This window comes from Cervus elaphus, chromosome 4, assembly GCF_910594005.1.
Source record: "Cervus elaphus chromosome 4, mCerEla1.1, whole genome shotgun sequence".
NCBI classification, from domain to species: Eukaryota; Metazoa; Chordata; class Mammalia; order Artiodactyla; family Cervidae; genus Cervus; species Cervus elaphus.
In genome coordinates, this window is record NC_057818.1 from 55,114,773 (window position 1) to 55,135,778 (window position 21,006).

General features: G+C 52.2%; 1 protein-coding gene across 1 annotated transcript; it reads left to right on the plus strand.

The window, feature by feature from the left end:
* SELENOW (selenoprotein W) lies at positions 1–4,238 on the plus strand. Its single transcript, XM_043899647.1, has 6 exons — positions 1–308; positions 2,033–2,057; positions 2,183–2,236; positions 2,427–2,501; positions 2,604–2,702; positions 3,844–4,238. The coding sequence occupies exons 1-5, from the start codon at positions 280–282 to the stop codon at positions 2,682–2,684; spliced, it is 264 nt and encodes an 87-aa protein (XP_043755582.1). The 5' UTR covers positions 1–279; the 3' UTR covers positions 2,685–2,702; positions 3,844–4,238.
* Positions 4,239–21,006: the final 16,768 nt, after the last annotated feature.

Consider the following 21,006-nt stretch of genomic DNA (forward strand, 5'->3'; position numbering starts at 1 on the left):
GTGCGCAGAGGGCTCTCCTGAGGACCCCCTCTGCCGGGGTTTTCCCTGGCCTCACAGCAGACGAGGGGGAGATTTGCGTGGGGGGCTCAGGGAGGTGGGCGGCAGGGTGCCCGTCGCCTCCGCTCTGGGGGCCTCCCCTCATCCCCCCTCCCCCGGCGTTGGTCCGCGCTGCGGAACCAGGCTGTGTGCGCACGCCCCGCCCAGGACCCAGACCTCGCCCTGCCTCGCCCGAGTTCGGATCGCGAGTCCGCGCCGCAGCGGGCACCGCGGTCCGGAGCGATGGCGGTAGTCGTCCGAGTGGTTTATTGGTGAGCACGCGGGCCAGAGGTGCCCTCTTCGAATCCCGCCCGGGCCCCGCCATGTCCCGGCGGAGCTGGGTTCTGGGGGAGTCGGGGGTGCGCGGCGGGGGTTGGGGGGGCGGGCAGGACCCTTGGAGAGCCTTGTACTGGGGAGAGGGCTCCGTGTGGGTGCGGTGGGCGTGGGAGGAGGCGGAAAACAGGGGACGTTGATTTCTCCCCCCCACCATCCCCAATTTGTGACATTCTAGACGTCTCAGGTCCTAAAAGGTAGAACTGAGACACGTGTGTGTCGTTTTAAACCCCTCCCCCCCTCCGATTCCCGGGTTCAGGGTGGGGGTCGGTTTGTAATGCAAGAGGAATCTCCCTGGGCGCTTCGGTCTCCCGGGTGGGGCCGGCCAGAGTCAGAAGGTTCCAGATCGTCCCGGCCTGGGTTGGGCAAGGATTCAAACCCAGACGGTGGATGCTTTTTTGCTATTAACCCTCCTCGTTTTCTGACCCCACTTTTCCCATCCGTAGAGGGAACGATTTTTTAAAAATTTATTTTAAATTGTAACATCATTGCTTTACCATATTGTATTGGTTTCTGCCATATGTCACCATGAATTGGCCGTAGGTGTGCATATGTCCGCTCCCTCCTGAACCTCCCTCCCACCCCTCTAGCCTGTCGTCTTAATGGTTATGGCGGAGAGAGTGCGGTGTGTTGGGTGTTACACACTTGATCTAATTGCCCGCTTTAAGGGTGAGAACGTGTCTGCTCTGCAGGAAGTGTTCCGTCCCTTGGACGGTGTCATAGTGCTGGCGCCTTGGATTGTACTGACGTGCACAGGCATGCTGGTCTTGTGGGCGCTTAATAAGTACATGTTCCCTGAATTTCCTTTCTCAGAAACTCCTTGGGCAGGGATTTTAGCTCCATTTTACAAGTGCGGAAACCGAGGCTGGGAGTGGGGCACGGGCGGATCACAGGGGTAACCCGCACCTGGGTCTGTTGGCTGTCCTGTTAGAAATGCCCACTTGGGGCGGGGGAGGAGGGTCCCTGCCTGGGGGTTTGAAAGGTTCAGATCTGCCCCTGCGTTAGTGAGCAGTGTTCCTGCCCGCTGAGTCGAGCAGAGGGTAGAGTGACATTTTGAGGCACCTCCCCTTCCCCGCCCCTCGCCTGTGCACCAGACTCCGCTCCGGAAATAGTCTGCAGGGTGGGGAGGTGGGGAGGCGGTTATCGCTCACTCTCAGGCCTGGGAGGGCCTTGGGAATCCTGCAGTAACGGTTTCCCTGCTGTGGGTGGGGTTGCTGCAGTTGGGCAGCTCTCATCCTGACCTGGCTCTCCATTTTGCCTCCCTCTCCCCTCTCCTTGCGCCTGTGGTCTCTCCTTGTCGCCCCTGATTCTGTGCACGCCCCCCCCCCCCCCATGCTTTCTCTTCTCTCCCTTGCTCTATGCATTTTCCTCGTGTGGCTGGCTCTCTTCCTGTGCTTCCCCATCTCTGGGCTGCACCCCGCCTCGCCCTGTGTGCCCCCCTTGTCTTTACTCTTTTGAGACTGTCTCCTCCTCCTTGTATCATCCATGTCCCTCTTCATCTCTTCCTGCTTCCTCCCCCCATTTGCCTCCATCTCCTTGCCTGCCTTGCCTCTCCCCTCCCATCCCTGGATCCCCGCTGTCCCCTTCTCTCTCCCCTCCCCGGATCTCCACTGTCCCCCTCCTTCTCCCCCGGGACCCACTGTCTTGAACACGCTCCCACCAGTGGCGCTTGAGGCTACAAGCCCAAGGTAAGCGATGTGGTCCCAAGAGGCTTCCCTGGAAAGTGGTGGAGGGGGCTAGCCCCAGGGTGGGGGGAGGTGGGGCACCCACATGGCTCCTGTGGGCCCTGGTGTGACCACCCACCCCTTTCCAGTATCTTCAGCTCAAGAAGAAGTTAGAAGATGAGTTCCCTAACCGTCTGGACATCGTGAGTCTCGGGGAAGGGGAAGGAGTCAGACGTGGGTCCTGTCTGTCTGTCTGTCCCTCAGCCCTGGTGGCAGCAGGGGTGGTTTGGTCAGCCCCCACGTCCCCCCCCCCGCGTTCTCCCTTCCCTGGGAAGGGGCAGATGTCCGCAAGGTGGCGTCTCCGCCCCTCCAGCATCTCTTCCTTCTCCCCAGTGCGGTGAGGGGACTCCCCAGGTCACCGGCTTCTTTGAAGTGTTCGTAGCAGGAAAGCTGGTTCACTCCAAGAAGGTATGTCTGTCCATCCTGCCTCATTGGGGGCCATTGGGGGGTTGGGACTGGGATTGGCCTGTTGGTCCCAGCCCACCCCTCTCCTGGTCCTCCCTTCTCCAGGGAGGCGATGGCTACGTGGACACAGAGAGCAAGTTTCTGAAGCTGGTGGCCGCCATCAAAGCTGCTTTGGCTCAGGCCTGATGTGCCCTGAAAGCAAAGGTGAGGGGGGCCCTGCCCAAAGCCACAGAGCTGACCCCTGGTTCCCAGAGGACTCCAAACCCAAGGACTAGTTTCCAGCCCAGTACATTCCAGAACAGGTAGCAATCTCCACTTTGTTCTCTGGACCATAGCACTGCTTTTCAGCATCTTCTGAGCTTGGTTTTCAGTGTTCGAGCTTCTGTGTTCCAGATGGGCCCCAAACCGAGCCTACTCTAGAACTGGGCCCTGGTCACTAACCTAGTCCCTAACCAAGCTCTGACTCCTGGCTTTTGAGATCCTGGAAGCAGTTTCCACCCCCATCTAAGCGTGAGTGCCAGTTCCCGCCCCACGTGTGCTAGAACTGAGCGTCTGTCCCAGGAGCCTGTGGACCCAGCCCCCTACCCCCAGCACACTTTGCACCAGAAACCTGGTTCTCAAGTGCTTTGACCTCGAGTTCTGTTTGTCGTCATCCTCACCGGAGGAGAATGAGGCCACTTTCAGTGGGAAATTTGACCTGCAGATTTGAATTAATGCAGTACAAAAATACAAATGTCTTGCCTCCTATGCAGGTCTGAAAAGGAGGGAGTCTCTCCAAATTACACAAAAAAAATCAAGAATTGCATAATTCCAAAAAAATGAAAAAAGATGCACAAAGAAACAGGGGAAGAAAAAGAATTCCATAATTCCAGGGCTGCATGAGCTGGCTACGTGTGGGCTGTTGCTGTCAGGAGGGAGGGGGTGCCCCTTTGAGGGGGACTTGAATTCTTAAATGGAGCACATCCCTTGCAGAAACACACCATTTGCCACCTCCAGACTGTCAGTCACTCAAAGGTGTTTGCTTAAACCAGCACGAGGTTTGCTTGGATTCTGGAGAAGTCCTCCAATGATGATTTTATCTAAGATAAGCCAAGATATGGGATTCATATAAAAGAGGGGGGAAGGAGTGACTCTTGTTCACAGGTTGAGTGCAATTTCAGGAGCCCCGAAACCCCCCCTCAGGCTCAGCGATTCTTGCAGGACTCAGAACACAGCAGAGCTGGTCCACTCCTGGTTAGAGTTTATTACAGGGAAAGCTTAAGAGATGAAGGGCAGAGAAGCGACTGGCTTTCATCCAGCCTCTCCCGGTAGTCTGAACCCCCCTCCCCGCCTCTTCTCCGCACAGACCAGTAACTGTGGCCCAGCCCCTCCCGGCAGACGCTTCATGACAGGAAGGACTGAAATGTCTCTTGGACGCCTGGTCCTTCCCTGATGTTCTTCCGGCCGCCGGTTGGAGCAGAGATGGACACGCCTGGTCTTTGCCTGTGTGTGTGTGTGGGAGTGTGTGTGTGTCCCCGCACGCTGGTCCTGCTGCCTTCCCCGTCCCTCATCTCCCTGCATCTCCCCCCACCCCGCACCCGGCCCTTGTCTTCCCTTCTACCCCGTGGTGTTTGGGGTGGTCCTTCTCCAGGCTTCCTTTTCAAGGGGAAGCCGAGAGGAGGATCAGGATGAGTGAGTCTCAGATTTCAGCAGTGATGGCAACAGTTCACAACTCAATAAATGGTGATGAGGTTAACAAAACAGGCCTGTGTCTGCGTGTGTCCATTTTGCTCCTGGAACCTCCTCCCCCTGGTCTCCACTCCAGGACATTAGTGACTTGGGAGTACGGAGCTAGGACCAACTCAGGGTTGGACTTCTCAGTGGTCCCTCAAGCCAAGGTGGAGGTGGTCTCTAGACCCCCTGGAGCTCCCTGGAGCCGTCACGGGCGTGCATCCTCCAGGGTGAAGTGGGTTCCTGGTTCCTGTGTTCAGGAGGTAAATGCAGTGATTGGGAGAAAAGTGCTGGGTGGTGTGTTCGACCGTGTCCCTCACGTTTCACCCCTCCTCACGTCTGCCTTGCCCCCTTCACTGTCCTCACACGAGATGAGCTGTCCTCACCTCCTAGCTTTGAGTTTGATCCCATGACTTGCTCTGACCAGTGGAGTGAGGCAGACGTAACCACGTCAGGTCTGAGCCTGGACCTTCGGAGGCCTGGTGCTCCCGCCAGTGTGAGGACCCTGGGAAGGGCCTGGGAGTCTCACAGGCCCGCTTCTTAAATCTCTCATGTGGGAGTCTGGCCACTGATGTCCTTGTGTACAAACCTCAATTTATTTTGAGGGAAGACCCACCATAGTCAACTTTGGAACATTTTCACCACCTCAAGGAGAAACCCTCATACTCTAGAGCCCCCATCCAGTACTGAGCACCCCTCTGGTCCTCAGCACCGACTCGGCCCCCCACCCCGGAGCAACCACTAATCTGCTTTCTGTAGATTTCCCTATCGGGAGATTTCATAAAAATGGAGCCATACAACATGTGTGGTCTGTGTCTGGCTCATTTTGCTTGGCATAATATTCTCAAGGTTCATCCATGTCGTGATGATTGGCACACAGAACGTCATTCATTTTTATGGCCGAATGATTTTCCACTCTGGACCACCATTTCACCGCCTAAATTGGTGAACATTTAGGTTGTTTATATTCCTTGGCTACTGTGAGTAGTGCTTCTGTGAACTTCTGTGTACAAGTTTTTGTTTAAACACCAGTTCTTAGTTCCTTTGGGCAGATGGGAGTGGAACAGCTGGGTCAACAGCAAATGGTTTTTTAAAAAAGAACTTTCCTGGCAGAAGGTCATGCGAAGACCATTAGATTCACTCAGAATTGAGGAACTGGTTTTTCCTTTTGTTTGAGGAACTCTTTTTTTGTTTGTTTATTTGGCTGCACTGGGTCTTAGTTGCAGCATGTGGGATCTAGTTCCCTGACCAGGGATCGAACTAGGGCCCCCCTGCCTTGGGAGCACAAAGTTGTAGCCACTGGGCCACCAGAAGATTCCCTCAAGAAAGTCTTAATGCTTCTGGTGGCCACAAAGTCTGCACTTATTTCAAATATAATTCTAACCCAATGAACTAAAAAAATGTCACTCATTCTAGGAGGCAGAAATGAAGTCATTTCTCCCCCTGAGCGAAATGCACCTGTGCTCCATGGATCCATACCCAGTATCATCTGGAAAAACTCCCATGACAACCATCAATAGTACCAACAACAAGCAAAGCCCTCACTCATCTTCATTGGTAACAATTCTGACAATTCAATAAATTCTGGCGGTTTAGATCTAAACCAGGTAGGTGGTCCAGGACTCAAGGAAGCTTGATTTTAACCCCACTGGAGCCTGCGTGGTGTTACCTTCAGCTCTGCCTTTGGTTTAGCCATGACACAGCTTGCCACCAGTGGGTAATTTAAATAACACAAGACTCTCAAGTCCTTTGTTTAAGCAAGAAATCTAGGGGGTCAGGCTAGGCTGGGTTATGCTTCCGTGGCAACACACAAAACCAAACCCAAATCTCAGTGGGTTAACCCAGCACATGCAAAAGCATCTTCAGGGCAGGTGTCTCCCTGCACCCATTCCGGGACCAAGAGCAGCGTTTGCCCGGTAGGTCTTTGTGATGATGGAATTTCTCTGTATCTGCTCTGTCCAGCACCGTGGCCACTGGGCACATGCCACATGGTGCTATGGAGAGCTTGAAAGGTGGTGGATGTGACTGAGGAACTGAATTTTTAATTAATTCATTTATTTTTGGCCGTGCTGCGTCTTCATGGCTGTGCTCCAGCTTTCTCTAGTTGTGATGAGTGGGGGCTATTCCCTAGCTGTGGGGCACAGGCTTCCCATTTCGCTTACTTCTCTTTTGCGGCGCGCGGGCTTTAGGCATGCAGGCATCAGTAGTCGTGGCCCACAGATTTAGTTGCCTCGAGACATCTGAACTCTTCCCAAACCAGGGATCGAACCTGGTCCCCTGCATTGGCAGGCAGATTCTTAGCCATTGGACCAGCAGGCAAGTCTGGAACTGAGTTTTTATTTTACTTTATTTTAACTGACATTCAAATTCATGGCAAGGGTGGCTCGTGGCTATCTTATTGGACAGTGCAGATCTAGACAGGTAGAGATTCTCTTCTCCTGTTGTTGCACCTGGACCCACAGCATCCTCAATCCGCATGGCTGGGGAAAGAAAGACGCACTAGCTCTTAAAGACCTTGGCCAGGAAGTGACACGCATTTCACTTCTAGTCACAGCCCATTGGCCAGAACCGTCACAAGCTCCACCCACCTGTAGAACACACCTGGGGGCGGTGGTCAGGAAAGGGAGGGGAGCCCGAAAAAATAGTAAGCGCTGGAAATATCTACCAGGCTCCTTTTGATTTTGTCTATGCGTGGAGGAGAAAATACCATGACCCTACTGTGGCTTAACCAAGACAATTCACGTCTTCAAGAAAAAAAATTCAGCAGGGTTGTCTCTGGAAGCCCAAACTGGGAGAAACACTGAATTCTTTTCCAACAGCGACACCCTGTGGCCATTTAGAGAATTGCAGCTTCCCACATCCCCTCGGATCACTCGTATGCACTGTAGAATCACTTCGTGGAATCACTTCCACGAGATTTGCTGTAAAGTGAATCACCATGTTAGGCTTGGTGACATGACACTTTTTTTTTCTTTTGCCATACGGCATGCAGGATCTTAGTTCCCCGACCAGGGATCGAGCCCACACCCCCTGAATTGGAAACTTGTAGTCTTTTATTATTATTTTAAAAGATACATTTATTTATTGGTTGTGCTGGGTCTTCCTTGCTTTTGGTGGACTTTCTCTAGCTGCAGCAAACGGGGGCTACTCTAGAGTTGCAGTGCGTGGGCTTTTCATTGCGGAGGCTTCTCTTGCTGCTGATCCTTGGCCTCTAGGCGCACAGGCTTCCATAGTTGGAGCACACAGGCTTTGTTGCTGGGTAGCATATGGGATCTTTCCGGAGTAGGGGTCAAACCGATGTCCCTTGCATTGCAAAGCGGAGTCATATCCACTGGACCACGAGGGAAGTCTCCCAGAACTTTTCTGTATTTCCATGTTTTCCTTTCTTTAGCTTTTGGGTTTTCATGTGCTTGGTTTATGCCTCATGGTGGCAAGATGGCAATGTTTAAATCAGAGCTTCAACCAATTTCTCTTTTTCCCCTCTCTATTTTTGAGGACCATTATGAACCTATGGGTTTTTACATATCTGACATCTTTCAACCTGCTGTGGACGTTCTTCTTTTGACACTTGAATGGTCCCACTTTTGGTTTCTTCAGGCTGGTCCCCGAGCATTTGGACAGAAACCCCATCACCTCTGAGAGCTTTATGCTTTCTCTGTGACGAGATGGTCTCAGTTCACCTTCATTTTTTCCTGCCTCAGACCTGGATCCAGTCTTTACGCCAAAACTCGGGTTACTCCCAGAGGGAAGTGATATTTAGAGATGATAATCTGTGCTCCTAGCAATCTAGATGAGAGATATCAAAATCTCCAGGCCCTCAGGGGTCAAGACGCCCCACGTCTATGAGTGGGGGAAACTCATTCCAATCAACAGTGCCTCTGCCTCTGGGTCTCCGTCCTCTGCCCCTGTTTCTTCAGTGTGCTTCTGCATCCATCCCTAACAGGGTCTGTTGGATAAGCGGGAGGAGCTTCTGTTACATCTTGGCAGCCCCCAGAGCCGTCCATCCTGTTATGCCTGTCCACCCCCACCCCCAGCCTCCGTCACCGGTCACGTGACTCCCTTCCCTCTCTCTCCAATCTGATCTAATTTTTCTCTCTGCTCTCCTGAGGCCGGCCCGGCATAAGAGGATTGGAGCATTTGCTAAATGGGACCAGAACAGGGCTGTGGGGGAGACTCAGTGGCCAGGACGGCAGCAGGAGGGCGGTAGGGGGCGGTAGAGGAAGAGGGAGCTGGAAAGAGAGGTGAGTGATGCTCCCACCCGAGAAGGGACGAAACAGAGGGAGAGGGAAGCTTTTAAGAGAGGACATGCTCCCTGGCTGTGACGGTTAGCAGTATTTGCATGGCCGTGCGTGCATGCGTGCTAAGTCATGCATGCATGCGTGCAGAGTCGTGCCCGACTCTTTGTGACCCCACGGACAGTAGCCCGCCAGGCTCCCCTGTCCATGGGATTCTGCAGACAGGAATACTGGAATGGGTTGCCACACCCTCCTCCAGGGGATCTTTCTGACCCAGGGATTGAACCCCAGTCTCCTGCACTGGCAGGCAGGTTCTTTAGCACTTGCGCCACCTGGGAAGCCCTTTGCAGGGTCACTGGCTGCATATTTAAAGAATAAATAAGATAAGCTATAAATGAAGAGGGTGTGAACAAGAGGGGGATGGAGGAACTGAGAGAGAAAAGAAACATTGTCTGGAGTTTCAAGCAGTGTGCGCTAGTCACTGTGCAAAGGACTAGAATTACATCAACTCCTCATAAGCCTCTTTTATGGACCTACAAAAACTATATATATTTAATGTATCCAGCTGAATGAGTTTGGAGATAAGTGTACCGAAATTTTGAATAAAAATGCAAATGCAACCAAGTATGTCTGTGAAGATCTACACCGTGCTCCGTCCACTGCCTGAGTCACTGAGGATCAGTCAGAGCTAGAGGAGATTGGGCAGCTTCATCTTTCCTTCCTGAGAGGATCTCCCTGGGACTTATGTTGGGGAGGGGATCCCGGAGACCCCAACAGCACCAACTGCAGAAACAGAAATCTCGTCACCAAGGAAACACAGGAAGATGTGAGTGGGGGTTTGAGAAACTTTTGAGCTTCATCTGCCAGTGAGTCCCATGTCCCCTTCAGCCCACCTCTGATCATGCCTGTGCCCGTACTCCGCAGATGCTGGCCTGACTGGCCTAAGAGGTTGGGGCATGTGGTGAGTCAGACTAGGTCAAAGCCAAAGAAACCTGCTGGGGAGAAGTTCAGGGACCTGTAGGGGCCGGAGAGAGGCCAGAGAGAGGGAGAAGGAAGGGAAGCCCACAGGGCAGAGAGATGGGAGATGGGTGAGTCAGAGGAGGGAAAGCATGGGGATGGGGGTCAGGGGGTTTGTCTCAGTGGTAGAATAGTGCCCGCATGCGTGGTAACTCGCTTCAGCTGTGTCCGACTCCTTTCGACCCTACGGACTGTAGCCCACCAGGCTCCTCTGTCCATGGGATTCTCCAGGCAAGAATACTGGAGTGGGTTACCATGTCTTCCTCCAGGGGAATCTTCCCTGATCTAAGGATGGAACCCGAATCTCTTAAGTCTCCTGCATTGGCAGGCAGGTTCTTTACCTCTAGCACCGCCTGGGAAGCCCGGCAGGAGAAGACCACCCGTTTACTCAGCACTTCCTGTAAATCAGTGTCCAGCGTGTCAGTTACACACTCCGTGTAATTCACACCCACCCCCAGGTGATGACTGTTACCCAAAGTCTCACAGAGGTCCAGCGGTCCACATGGCTTTCTCTGAGTGGTCCAAGAAGCAGATAAACTTGCTAAAACTCGAGAGAGCGGAGGGGTTAAGGACTGAGGTCTTCAGCTGGGCAGCCTGGTTCATGCTCAGCTTAGACGCCCACCGTCTTCTAAGAGAGGCAGCTGAAGGCTCTGATGTTTGGTGTGACCTCCTGTAGGTAAGGGCTTAGGTTGCTGGCCTTAAAGGACCTTTCGTAAGGATATTAGAGCATGGAGGACAGCAGCTGTCACATGGAAAGTGACACATGCGGGAGGGACCTTGTCTGTTTTCGTTTAGGGAGCAGGGCTGGGGCGCCTCAGTTCCCTTTTCCTTTCTGCCCCACCCCCTAACTCCCCCTCTCTGTATGTTTCCTCTGCCTTCAGTCACTCTCCTTCTCTGCCCCTCAGTCTCCTTGTGGGGTCTGTGTGGTTTTTTGTTTTTTTTTTTGGCTCCATTCCTACCAGGGCCTCTCTGATAAGCACGGTCTCATTCTATCCTCACAACTGTCTCTCCACCCCCCCAAACCACAGTCTGTCACGTGGACCTTTAAATCCCTGCTAATTCTCACTCTATTTTGCTGAGGCTGGCCTGGCCTAAGAGGATTGGAGCATTTGCTAAAGGGGACCAGGATGGGGCCAGAAAATTGGCTGTGGGGAGACCTAGGGGTCAGGATGAGCAGCAGAGAAACTGGAGGCAGAAGGAACAGGTAATTGATGCAAAGTTATAAAGATCGAGGACCCCAAGTGAAGACTTTGTGGACATAGATCCATCTGTGATTGGACCCTTGATTGATGACAAATTAACCAACCTGTCCACAAACTGACCACTGGAAATCCATGTGCATGCTCAGTTGCTCAGTCATGTCCAGCTCTTTGCGACTCCACGGATGGTAGCCCACCAGGCTCCTCTGTCCATGGGATTTCCCAGGGAAGAATACTAGAGTGGCTTGCCATTTCCTTCTCCTGGGGATCTTTCTGACCCAGGGATTGAACCTGCGTCTCCTGCATTGGCAGACAGGTTCTTTACCACTGAGCCCCCTGGGATGGAAATCCATGAGGAAAAAAAACAAAAAGAATTCCCTACCTCACACCACACATCCACAATCAGTTCCAGTTGTTTTAAGACCTAAATGTGTGAGGTAAAACTGTTACGATTTTAGGGAAGAAGACATTATCTTTATGTGATAATGAAAGAGATCTTAAACAAGAGGAAAGAGAAAAGCAGTAGGGACTTCCCTGGTGGTCCAGTGGTTAAGAATCCTCCTTGAAATGCAGGGGATTTGGGTGCCATTCCTGGTTGGGGAACTAAGATCCGACATGTTGCAAAACAATTAAGTCTGCATGCCACAAATACTGAGCCCGCATGCTGCAATGGCTGCAAGGAAACAGTGACGATCCCACATGCCCCAACTAAGACCAGATGCAGCCAAATGAATACTTTTTAAAAAGCAGTAATGCTAGAGGAGAAAAGAGCAACTCCTCCGTCCACACCCCCGCCCCAGAAACCCCCGTGTTAGTCGCTCAGTCCTGTCCCGCTCTTTGCAGCCCCATGGACTGTCGCCTGCCAGACTCCTCTGTCCATGGGATTCTCCAAGGCAAGAATACTGGAGTGGGTCGCCATTTGAAACCCCTGAGCTATACTGGAAACAGCAGACTGGGAATCTCAGACTAATGCTATCTGTAAACTGTTTTTAGCTTGTGACAAAGCAAGTAGACCTTGAATGTCAAGTTTTTTAAAAAAAAATTTTTTGGCTGTGCTGGGTCTTCATTGCTGTATAAGCTTTCTCTAGTTTATTGAGGTGACTTCTCCTGTTACAGAGACCACACTCTAGGATGTGCAGGTCTTAGTAGCTGTGGCGTGTGGGATCTTCCTGGACCAGGTATTGAACTCGTATCCCTGGTATTGCAAGGAGGATTCTTAACCACTGGACCACCAGGGAAACCCCAAACACTCAGCTTTTATAAACTTTTATGTCAACTTGAAAATGGGGGCCTATCTTGTAAAAAATCATTTTAAATTTATTTTAAAAAATTTTATTCTATTTCTTTTTCAGCATATCAGCGTGCCACAAAAGAAAAACACAAATTCATCACAAAAGATAAGGATAGGCACTGAAATACACAACATTAAAGTCAAGAAAATTCTACTTATAGAAAATACAAATGGGAAAAATATTTGCAGCACTTTAACCACCAAAAGAGACAGACATATAAATTTGAACAAATTGAGAAAAATGGAGGGGGCGGGGAGAGGACAATTTACAAGTATTTCTAATGTCCAGTTAACACCTGAGAAGAGCTTAACTTCTGCACCATTGGAGGCATCAGTATTAAAACTACAAAGAAGTCGCAAGAGGGCAGATCAGCAAGTATGAAAATGTCTCAAATCCTCAACATTTGGGGGGCTGGGCAAATGATGTTGGTTTCACTTGCACAGAAAGTTCTCATCCAGCGTCCAAGAAGCTGGAACACACACGAACAGCCAGTAAGATTCCGTGGACAGCAGTTCCCACCTGCGCCCCAAATAACCGGGCAGGGATCTTCAGGGCTTCGCCACCCGTGGTGGCCTCACAGTGACACAGAAATGCCCCCTCCCCAGGCTGGATCAAGGGAGGTGCACACAGTAACCAGCTGTGAAGATCAAGCCATCACACCTTCCCGGCTCCGCATGGGCGCCGTGTGCAGACTCACAGCGCCCTGGTCCTCTCTGGCCCCTCGGGGTCTGCCGGACTTTGCGGGGGCAGATGACCACGACCCTATACATTCTTGAACCGCTGGGAGCCTAAATCGTCCTCGTCCACAGGGGACACAGAATTCTAGGGAGAGGAGGGGTTGGAAAAGAGATCCTGGGATAACATCAGGGCACAGTCAGGAAGCAGAACCGGAAGAGGATCTGGGCAGTAGTTTGGGGCGTCGGGGTCCTGAGGCCAGCCCTGGGCGGGGGCCGGGGTTGGAGCAGCGGGGCCGTACACGTGGACGCCCTGTGCCGGGACCCACGTGGCCTGGTCGCAGCTGGAGACACTGGGCTCGGGTGCTGGGAGCACCCCCGCGGGGCTGGGGGGAGGAGGGCGGCTGTAGAATCCCGGGTCGCCTGGGAAACTGGGGCTCGCAGCTGCGGCAGCAGATTCCGGGGCGGGGGCGGGAGTCCGGGGGGCTCCGGGGTCCATGGGCGCATCGCCGGCCCTCCGGTATCCGCCCTCCGCCTGTCGTCGCTCCAGACGGGAGCGCTGGGCCCGGCGGTTCTTGAACCACACCTGGCGGGGCAGAGGGGACCGGGAGGAGGGGGTGTGAGAGGCGAGGGGCCCGCGCTATTGCCTCTGATGGTGGGGGGGCGGGGGGTGAGGCTGTCCTGCTGAGAATCCCGCCTCCCCCTCCCTTCGCCCCCCGAGACCCAATTAGAGGCTCCTGGGGTTCAGGAGGCAGCGGGAAGGGGCGCAGAGGGCAGGGGGAGGGCTGGGGCCCCCGCGGGGCAGGAAGGGGTCTGCCCGAGAGGGTCCGCGGGGTCAGAGACCCTGAGGGCTGGGCACTGGGACACCCCGCGGCGATGGGGGCCTCAGGCAGGCCGGATGCGGTTAGCTGGATGATACAGCCCAGGGTTGAGGGGGGCCGGAGTCCAGCCCTGGGTCCACAGCGGGGAGACCCCTTGCTTGCTGCGGGACCTGGGCAGTCCTGGCCCCTCTGGCCTCGCGGTCCCCACCGGCGGCCCCGGGCGGGCGGAGGGGCGGCCCAGGGGGGCGGGGGCTCGGACCTGCACTCTGTGCTCGTCCAGGTGCAGCCTGGCCGCCAGGCGCAGGCGGTCCCGGTAGCTCGGGTACTCGGTCCTCAGGAAGGCTTCTTTGAGCGCCTCCGACTGCTCTTTGCTGTACACGGTGCGCTCCCGCCGCTTTCTCTTTGGGGGCGCTGATCTCCCCGTGGGGCCTGAGCACGGGGCCAACAGGGTCCCATGAGCCCAGGAACAGCCCCCAGCCCGCCTGGCAGCCTCCCCCTCCCTGGACCAGACCCAGGTGAGCGGGTGGGACTCAGGCCCGAGGGCGGGAGGAGAAGCCTGGGGCATCCGGAGTGAGGGTGTTGCTCAGACCCTGGCTGTCCACCCTCCAGCCCTAACCCCTGCACCTCTCTGGGCCTCAGTGAGCACAGCTTGGAAATGGGCTTGACCTCAGCCCGGGGAGTATTCCAGGGCCCTGGCCTGGGGAGGCAGGCAGGACAGGCTCCCTGGTCACCCTTGGTGCTCTCCCCAACCCCCCACTATCTCCCATCCAAGGGGGGAGCCATCCTGACAGGGGACCCCTGAGGGCCAGGCTCTCTGCTCCTCTCCCCCAGTAATGTGATAACACCCCCAAACTCCACTAAGTCCCAGGAGGCCCGACTCACTCATGATGGACTCGGGTTCTTGCATCCTCCTGCTGTTCTGAGGTGGGAGTGTGAGGCTCTGCTCACAGGCCTGGGCCAGACATCCCGGTTTTATGCTGTGCCCACCTTAGGCACACCCTAAGGGTCCTGAAACCCACCCTCTCTTGCCCCACCCTCAGCCTCCCTGCCTGGGAAGAGAGTGATCGATAACTGGTTAATCCTTTTATTTGTTGTTGTGTTCAGTCTCTCAATGTGTCCAACTCTGAGATCCCATGGACAGCAGTTTGCCAGGCTTCCCTGTCCTTCACTATCTCCAGAGTTTGCTCAAACTCATGTCCATTGAAGCTATGCCATCCAACCATCTCATCTTCTGTCACCTGGTTCTCCTCCTGCCCTCAGTCGCTCCCAGTATCTGGGTCTTTTCCAGTGAGTCAGCTTTTTGCATCAGGTGGCCAAAGTATTGGAGCTTCCGCTTCAGTATCAGTCCTTCCAATGAATATTCAGGACTGATTTCCTTTAGGATGGACTGGTTTGATCTCCTTGCAGTCCAAGGGACTCTCAGTGGTCTTCTCCAACCCCACACAAGTGTGAAATCGGGCTCCTGGGACTCAAGCTCCTGAATGCAACAGGCAAACCAGACCCAGTTCATTCATCCACAAAGGGTAGGACCCAAGCTGTCTTAATATAGAGGGTTCCTGGTGCCTCCCAAGACAGGACTCACTTGCAGCTGCTCAGTAATAAAAGGATTATTGAGAAGACACAATAATAAAAGACTATTGAAAGTCCCTAGGACAGCAAGATCAAACCAGTCAATCCTAAAGGAAATCAACCCTGACTATTCACTAGAAGGACTGATGCTGAAGCGGAAGCTCCAATACTTTGTCCACCCGATGCGAAGAGCTGACTCTTCGGAAAAGACCCTGATGCTGGAAGAGACTGAGGGCAGGAGGAGAACAGGGTGACAGAAGATGACATGATTGGATGGCATCACTAACTCAATGGACATGAGTTTGAGGAAACTCTGGGAGTTGGTGATGGACAGGGAGGCCTGGCCTGCTGCAGTCCACGGGGTTGCAATGAGTTGGACATGACTGAGCGACTGAACTGAACTGAGGCTGCGTAGACCTGGATCTAAGCATTGTACTGAGTTCCTGGCTTGTGCCTGGATCTCCGGGGGACCATGGGCAGGGGAGAACACAGCTCATGATGCTCATCCCCTGGGACTTTTATTATCGGGAGATGACAAATAAGTGATCAAGTACGACATGAAACAAAGCAAAGAGATCTTGTTTTTTGATTTATATCACTCTTTGATGCTCATGGGGGTATTTTGCCATGAGTGGACATTTACTCTGCTCCCTTTCTGCCAACCTGCTGCCATAATTGGACATCTTTTCTGCCTCTTGGGCAGCAGGGAACACACTAATCACCAAGACAGTCGATGGTGCTGCGTCAACAAGGGTGAACCTGGTAACGTCCTCGGTCTATAGGGCGTAACTGGAGGCCACCTCTTCTCTACATTTTCAAGGTGATAAATGGAACATCGTGACGTTTAGATGAGCAGTGATTGAAAAGAGACACCATGCTGGGGACTGGTAGCTGAGGGGATGGAGAATCTGGCTTTCTCATGCTTTGGGAGTGTAGGTTGGTATCTGAGACAGACTTGGTGATCACTGCCAATACCCTCAGCCAAAGACCATCGGGTGGACAGTGATGGTACATCTGTTCTGTCCAGAGACCTGTGTGGGTGATTCCATCCTCTTTTGGTGGTACCCTCATGAGTTCAGGGGTCAAGGGTCAAGGGAGAGCATGACTGACAAGGCTCACAGTCCAGGACGCTAGAAATACATGGGAGATTAAATTCAAAATTAAATATAACAAGGGCTTCCCTGGCAGTCTAGGGGAGAAGACTCTGCCCTTCCACTGCATGGGGGCAAAAGTTCGATCCCTGGTTGGGGAACTAAGAGCCTGCAAGCTATAGTGCCAAAAATAAATAAATAAATAAATAAAACAGAAACGTTATTATAGGTCAAGTTCATTGTTTTGAACTGCTACTTAGTGTTAGATATAGAAAAGTTCCATCATCTGTCAACTCTTCCCTATCAAGCCTAACAAATGTGGTGGGAAAGCAGGAGTGATGAGAAGAGCAATTTCCCCGCCCTCAAAGATTTTCTAGTGTGGCAGTTTATTTGGCCAATAAGAGTATAACTAGATGGCCTAACTTACCGATACTATTTTAGGAAAACGTATACACTAAATGTGAAAATGTTCATGGTAAGCACTATTCACAAAAACCAAAAGGTGGAAATGAAACAAAAATGTCCATCTATTGATGGAGGTATAAACAAAATGTCATTTATTCATACCGTGGAATATTGTTTTAACCACAAAAAGGAGTAAGGTACTGATCATACTACAGCATGGATGAACCTTGAAAACATTAGGCTCATAGAAAGAAGCCGACACAAAAGTCACATGTTGTGTGGTTCCATTTGTAGGAAATGTCCGGAAGAGACAAGCCATAGGGACAGAAGGTGGATTAGCACGTTCCAGAAACTTGGGAGAAGGGAAAATGGGGACTAACTGGTCTATTTCGGGTGGTGAAAAAGTTCTAAAATGGATTATGGTGATGAATGGGCAACTCTGTGAATAAATTAAGAAACCCTGAATTGTATGCTTTAAATGGGTAAATTTTATGTTGTGTGAATACCTATCAGTAAAAATACAGTCATGAATGCAATGTTAATTTTACTGCCTACTAGATTGATCAAGTTGGGTGGGACACAGGATGGGGAATGTGGCCTTCTCTCATTGCTGCTGGAATGAAGGTTGGTAAAAGATTTTTGGAGATTTTGGAGACCGAATTGGTGAAACTGAATAGGAGCAAATGAGTATAATACTCTCTCTCTCTCTTTTTTTTATCAAAAGGGATTTACTCCTGGGAGAATTTTTTTTTCTTTCTTTTTTTCTTTTTTATAAATTTGCAAGCAGGGAAACAAGGCTAGTTTCTGGCTCTGGGTGCTGCCCCAGGCCACGTGGACACCTTGCCTTCTGTTTCTCTGACCTCATTTATCCCTGGGCTGGATGGAAGCCCAGAGGACAGAGCCCATCCAGGGACAGCTGGGGGAAGCAAGCGTTCCTGAAGTTTCCTCCTTGGACAGAAGAGACAGAGATGGAAAAGGAGTCAGAAAACATTGGTGCTAAGAGGGAAAAGTTATTACTTTCATTTTTTATTCAATCAGAACAGAAACGATGGCTCTCTCCCCATATCAGTTTCTTGATTTCTGCAGCTCCCTTTCCGGGCAAGCCCTGCTTCTGGCCCTCGCTGTATAGTTGCTGTGTCTCTGCCTCCTGCCCGAGAGATGCCCATCGAGAGACCTCTCCCGGTCTCTGAAATGAGTGCATGCTAAGTCACTTCAGTCGTGTCCGATTCTTTGTGACCCTATGAACTGTAGCCCGCCACGCTCCTCTGTCCATGGGATTCTCCAGGCAAGAATACTGAAGTGGGTTGCCATGCCCTCCTCCAGGGCATCTTCTCAACCCAGGGATCGAACCCAAGTCTCTTATGTCTCCTGCATTGGCAGGCGGGTTCTTTACCCCTAGCGCCACCTAAGGCAACACTAAAAGAGCAATCTGGGCTTTGAAGACAAGGCTGGGGAGATGGAGAGAAGATGGGGGCTGGAGTTTTGATCTCTGCCTTCTAGAATTTCCTGGTCTGTCTTTCCATCACTGGGGCACTTCTCTGGGTCTCTAGACATTGCTCTCTGCCTCTTCTTTCATTTTTGAAATACAGTCGATCCTCACTATTTGCAGATTTCCTATTGGCCAATTTGCCTACTGGGTAAAATTGCTTTGCAACAGCTGAAGGAAGACTCCAGCGTGTTTCTAGTTGTTTGAAGACATGCGCAGAGCTGTGAAAAATTCAAGGAGCCAAACTCACGTGCTTGCAGCTGACCAGGTACACAGGGACACTCTGCCTTCTTGTCTCAGCTGTTGTGCTATAAACAAGTGCCCTTTTTGAGGTCTGTTCGGGTTGCATTTGGGGGATATTTTTGTGCTTTAAAAAATCTTGGTAGATTTTATAATATTGTTTTAACCATTCATAAGCATGTAGTTTGGGCTTCCCTGGTAGCTCAGCTGGTAAAGAATCCGCCTGCAATGCAGGAACCCCAGTTTGATTCCTGGGTCAGGAAGATCCTCTGGAGGAGGGATAGGCTACCCACTCCACTGGGCTTTTCTGGTGGCTCAGATGGTGAAGAATCTGCCTGCAATTCGGGAGATGTGGGTTCGATCCCTGGGTTGGGAAGATCCCCTGGAGGAGGGCATGGCAACCCACTCCAGTATTCTTGCCTGGAGAATCCGCATGGACAGAGGAGCCTGGCGGGCTGCAGTCCATGGGGTTGCAAGGAGTCGGACAAGACTGAGTGACCTAGCACAGCACAGCACAAGTATAGAGTTCAGTAAATACATTCACGATGTGTAACCATCACCACTCTCTATACCTAAATCATCGTGAAGGAGACTCTGGACCCATTAAACACAAAGTCTCCCCATTTCCCCCAGCCTCTGGTAACCTTTGCACTACTTTGCCTCTCTCTGAACTTGAAAGCTCCAGTTACCTCCTCTGAGTGGAATGGTACAATATTTTTTCCTTCTGTGTCTGGCTCATTTCACTAAGCAGACTGTCTTCAGGGTTCTGCTGTGCAGTAGTGTGTATCAGAATTTTATTCTTTCTTACGGCTGGATAATAGTCCATTATATATATGCATATGCTGCATTTTGTTTCTTCCTTCATCTATTGATGGACCCTTGGGTTGTTTCTAGCTCTTGGCTTTTGTGAAGAGTGCTTGAACTAATGACATGATGTTCAAGTCTTTGCTTTCAGTTCTTTTGGATATATACCTAGGAGCAGAATTGCTGAATTATATGGTGCTTTGATGCTTTTTGTTGGTGATTTCACTATTTATTTTTTCACTTATTTACTTTTTCGCCGTGACACAAAGCATGTGGGATCTTAGTTACCCGACTAGGGATCGAACCCGAACCCCTTGCATTGGAAGCGAGGAGTCTTAACCACTGGACCATCAGGGAAGTCCCAACCTTACTGTTTAAAAGATTCCCAAGCATAGTGCTGAATTGTCTTCTGTGCCTTTCCAGAAGGCAGTGACGTGTCCTGCTGAGAAAATACATGTTTGAGATAAGCTTCCTTCCCATGTGCTCAGTGTGCAAGAATCAACTATACACAGTAAAGAGTGTCCTTAAAGAGAAACACACATGAAACATACGTGAAACATACATGAAACAAGGGGACATACTGACTAATGGAAAGGCAAGCAGAGGCTCCGAGAAACCTAAAAGCAGAACTGAATACCAGCACTCCGTGTTTGAAGTGGCTTTACAAGACAGAACTACTCAAAGAATCACAGCAAAAAATGTCACCTGTGAGCTCAGAGCTTGGAAGGGAGGGAGGCCGCAGGCACAACAAGCCTGGGGTTCAATCTGGTGGGGGAAGTGTTGTGAAAATTCCCAGCCAAGTGTCAAGTGTCTGGGAAGAGTGGAACCTGACATTGGCTCCCTGACCAGACAGGTTTCTGCCTCCACAAGTTCCCCCCATGTGGTCTCATCCTTGCCCCATTCAGAAGATTCTGGAAAGAATAAGGGATGTGGAACCTGTGAGTGTCTGGGGCTGCCTGCAGGTTGGTAGCACCTGGGAGGAAACCCAGAGTGTTCATCAGATGCTAAAGGAGAAGGGCTTGCCCTCAGGGGCTGCCTGCTGCTCTGTTCCTGGAAAACCTTCCTGAGTCTAACCGTTGTCCCTCCGGCTGGAGCGCGAAGGCAGGGAGGGGGGGTGGAGGTAGGGGTGGGAGGCTGGGGAGGTGGTGGTGGGGAGCTTCTGAGGGCAGCCCAAAGGCTGTCACTATCTGTCTCATAAAAACACACGTGCCAAGAAGTAAGGATTCTAGAAGAGACACTAAAATCCTTAAAGAGAGGCGAGATGGTGTGAAGACGCACACAGAAGCGTCAGGCTCTTCCGGGCGTGGGGAGTAAGATACCTCGGCTCCCAGGTGCCCCCGCCCTGTCCCTCTGTTCCCCCAACCCCCACCCGCTCCCCCACACCCGAGTCTCCTCTTGGGGGTCTCCGTGTGTGAGACGCCGCAGACCTCCTCGTGGAGGCTGCAACAAGCAGGAGAGTTCTTTCTCTCCCGACGGTCTGTCCACTCCCCTCCCCCCAGCCCATCACATGACGGTCCACTCCCCCCCCCCCCCCCCGCCAAATTTGATCTAATTCTCTCTCGGCTCTGCTGAGGCCGGCCTGGCCTTAAGAGGATTGGAGCATTTGCTAAATGGGACCAGGCCAGGGTCAGAGGACCAGCTGTGGGGAGACCCAGGGGCCAGGGCGGCCGCAGGAGGGCGTCAGAGGCGACGAGGAGCCCACCGCAGAGAAGGGGTGAGGGGGGCGGGGGCGCATGCGCACTCCCTGGCTGTTCGGGCAACAACATCAAAAGGGTTTAGGAGGGTGCCAACTTGGTTGATGGAAAAAATTTATCTTGCAACCTGTATCCTGATTTCCTGCCCTCTTTCTCCTCTCTGTCCCCCTGGGAGTCACAGGGAGTTCTAGAGATAGAGAAAGGGGGTACAAGTGAGGGACTCTGGGTGTGTCTGACCAGGGCTCTCAGAGATGACCTGGGCCTCCTGGTC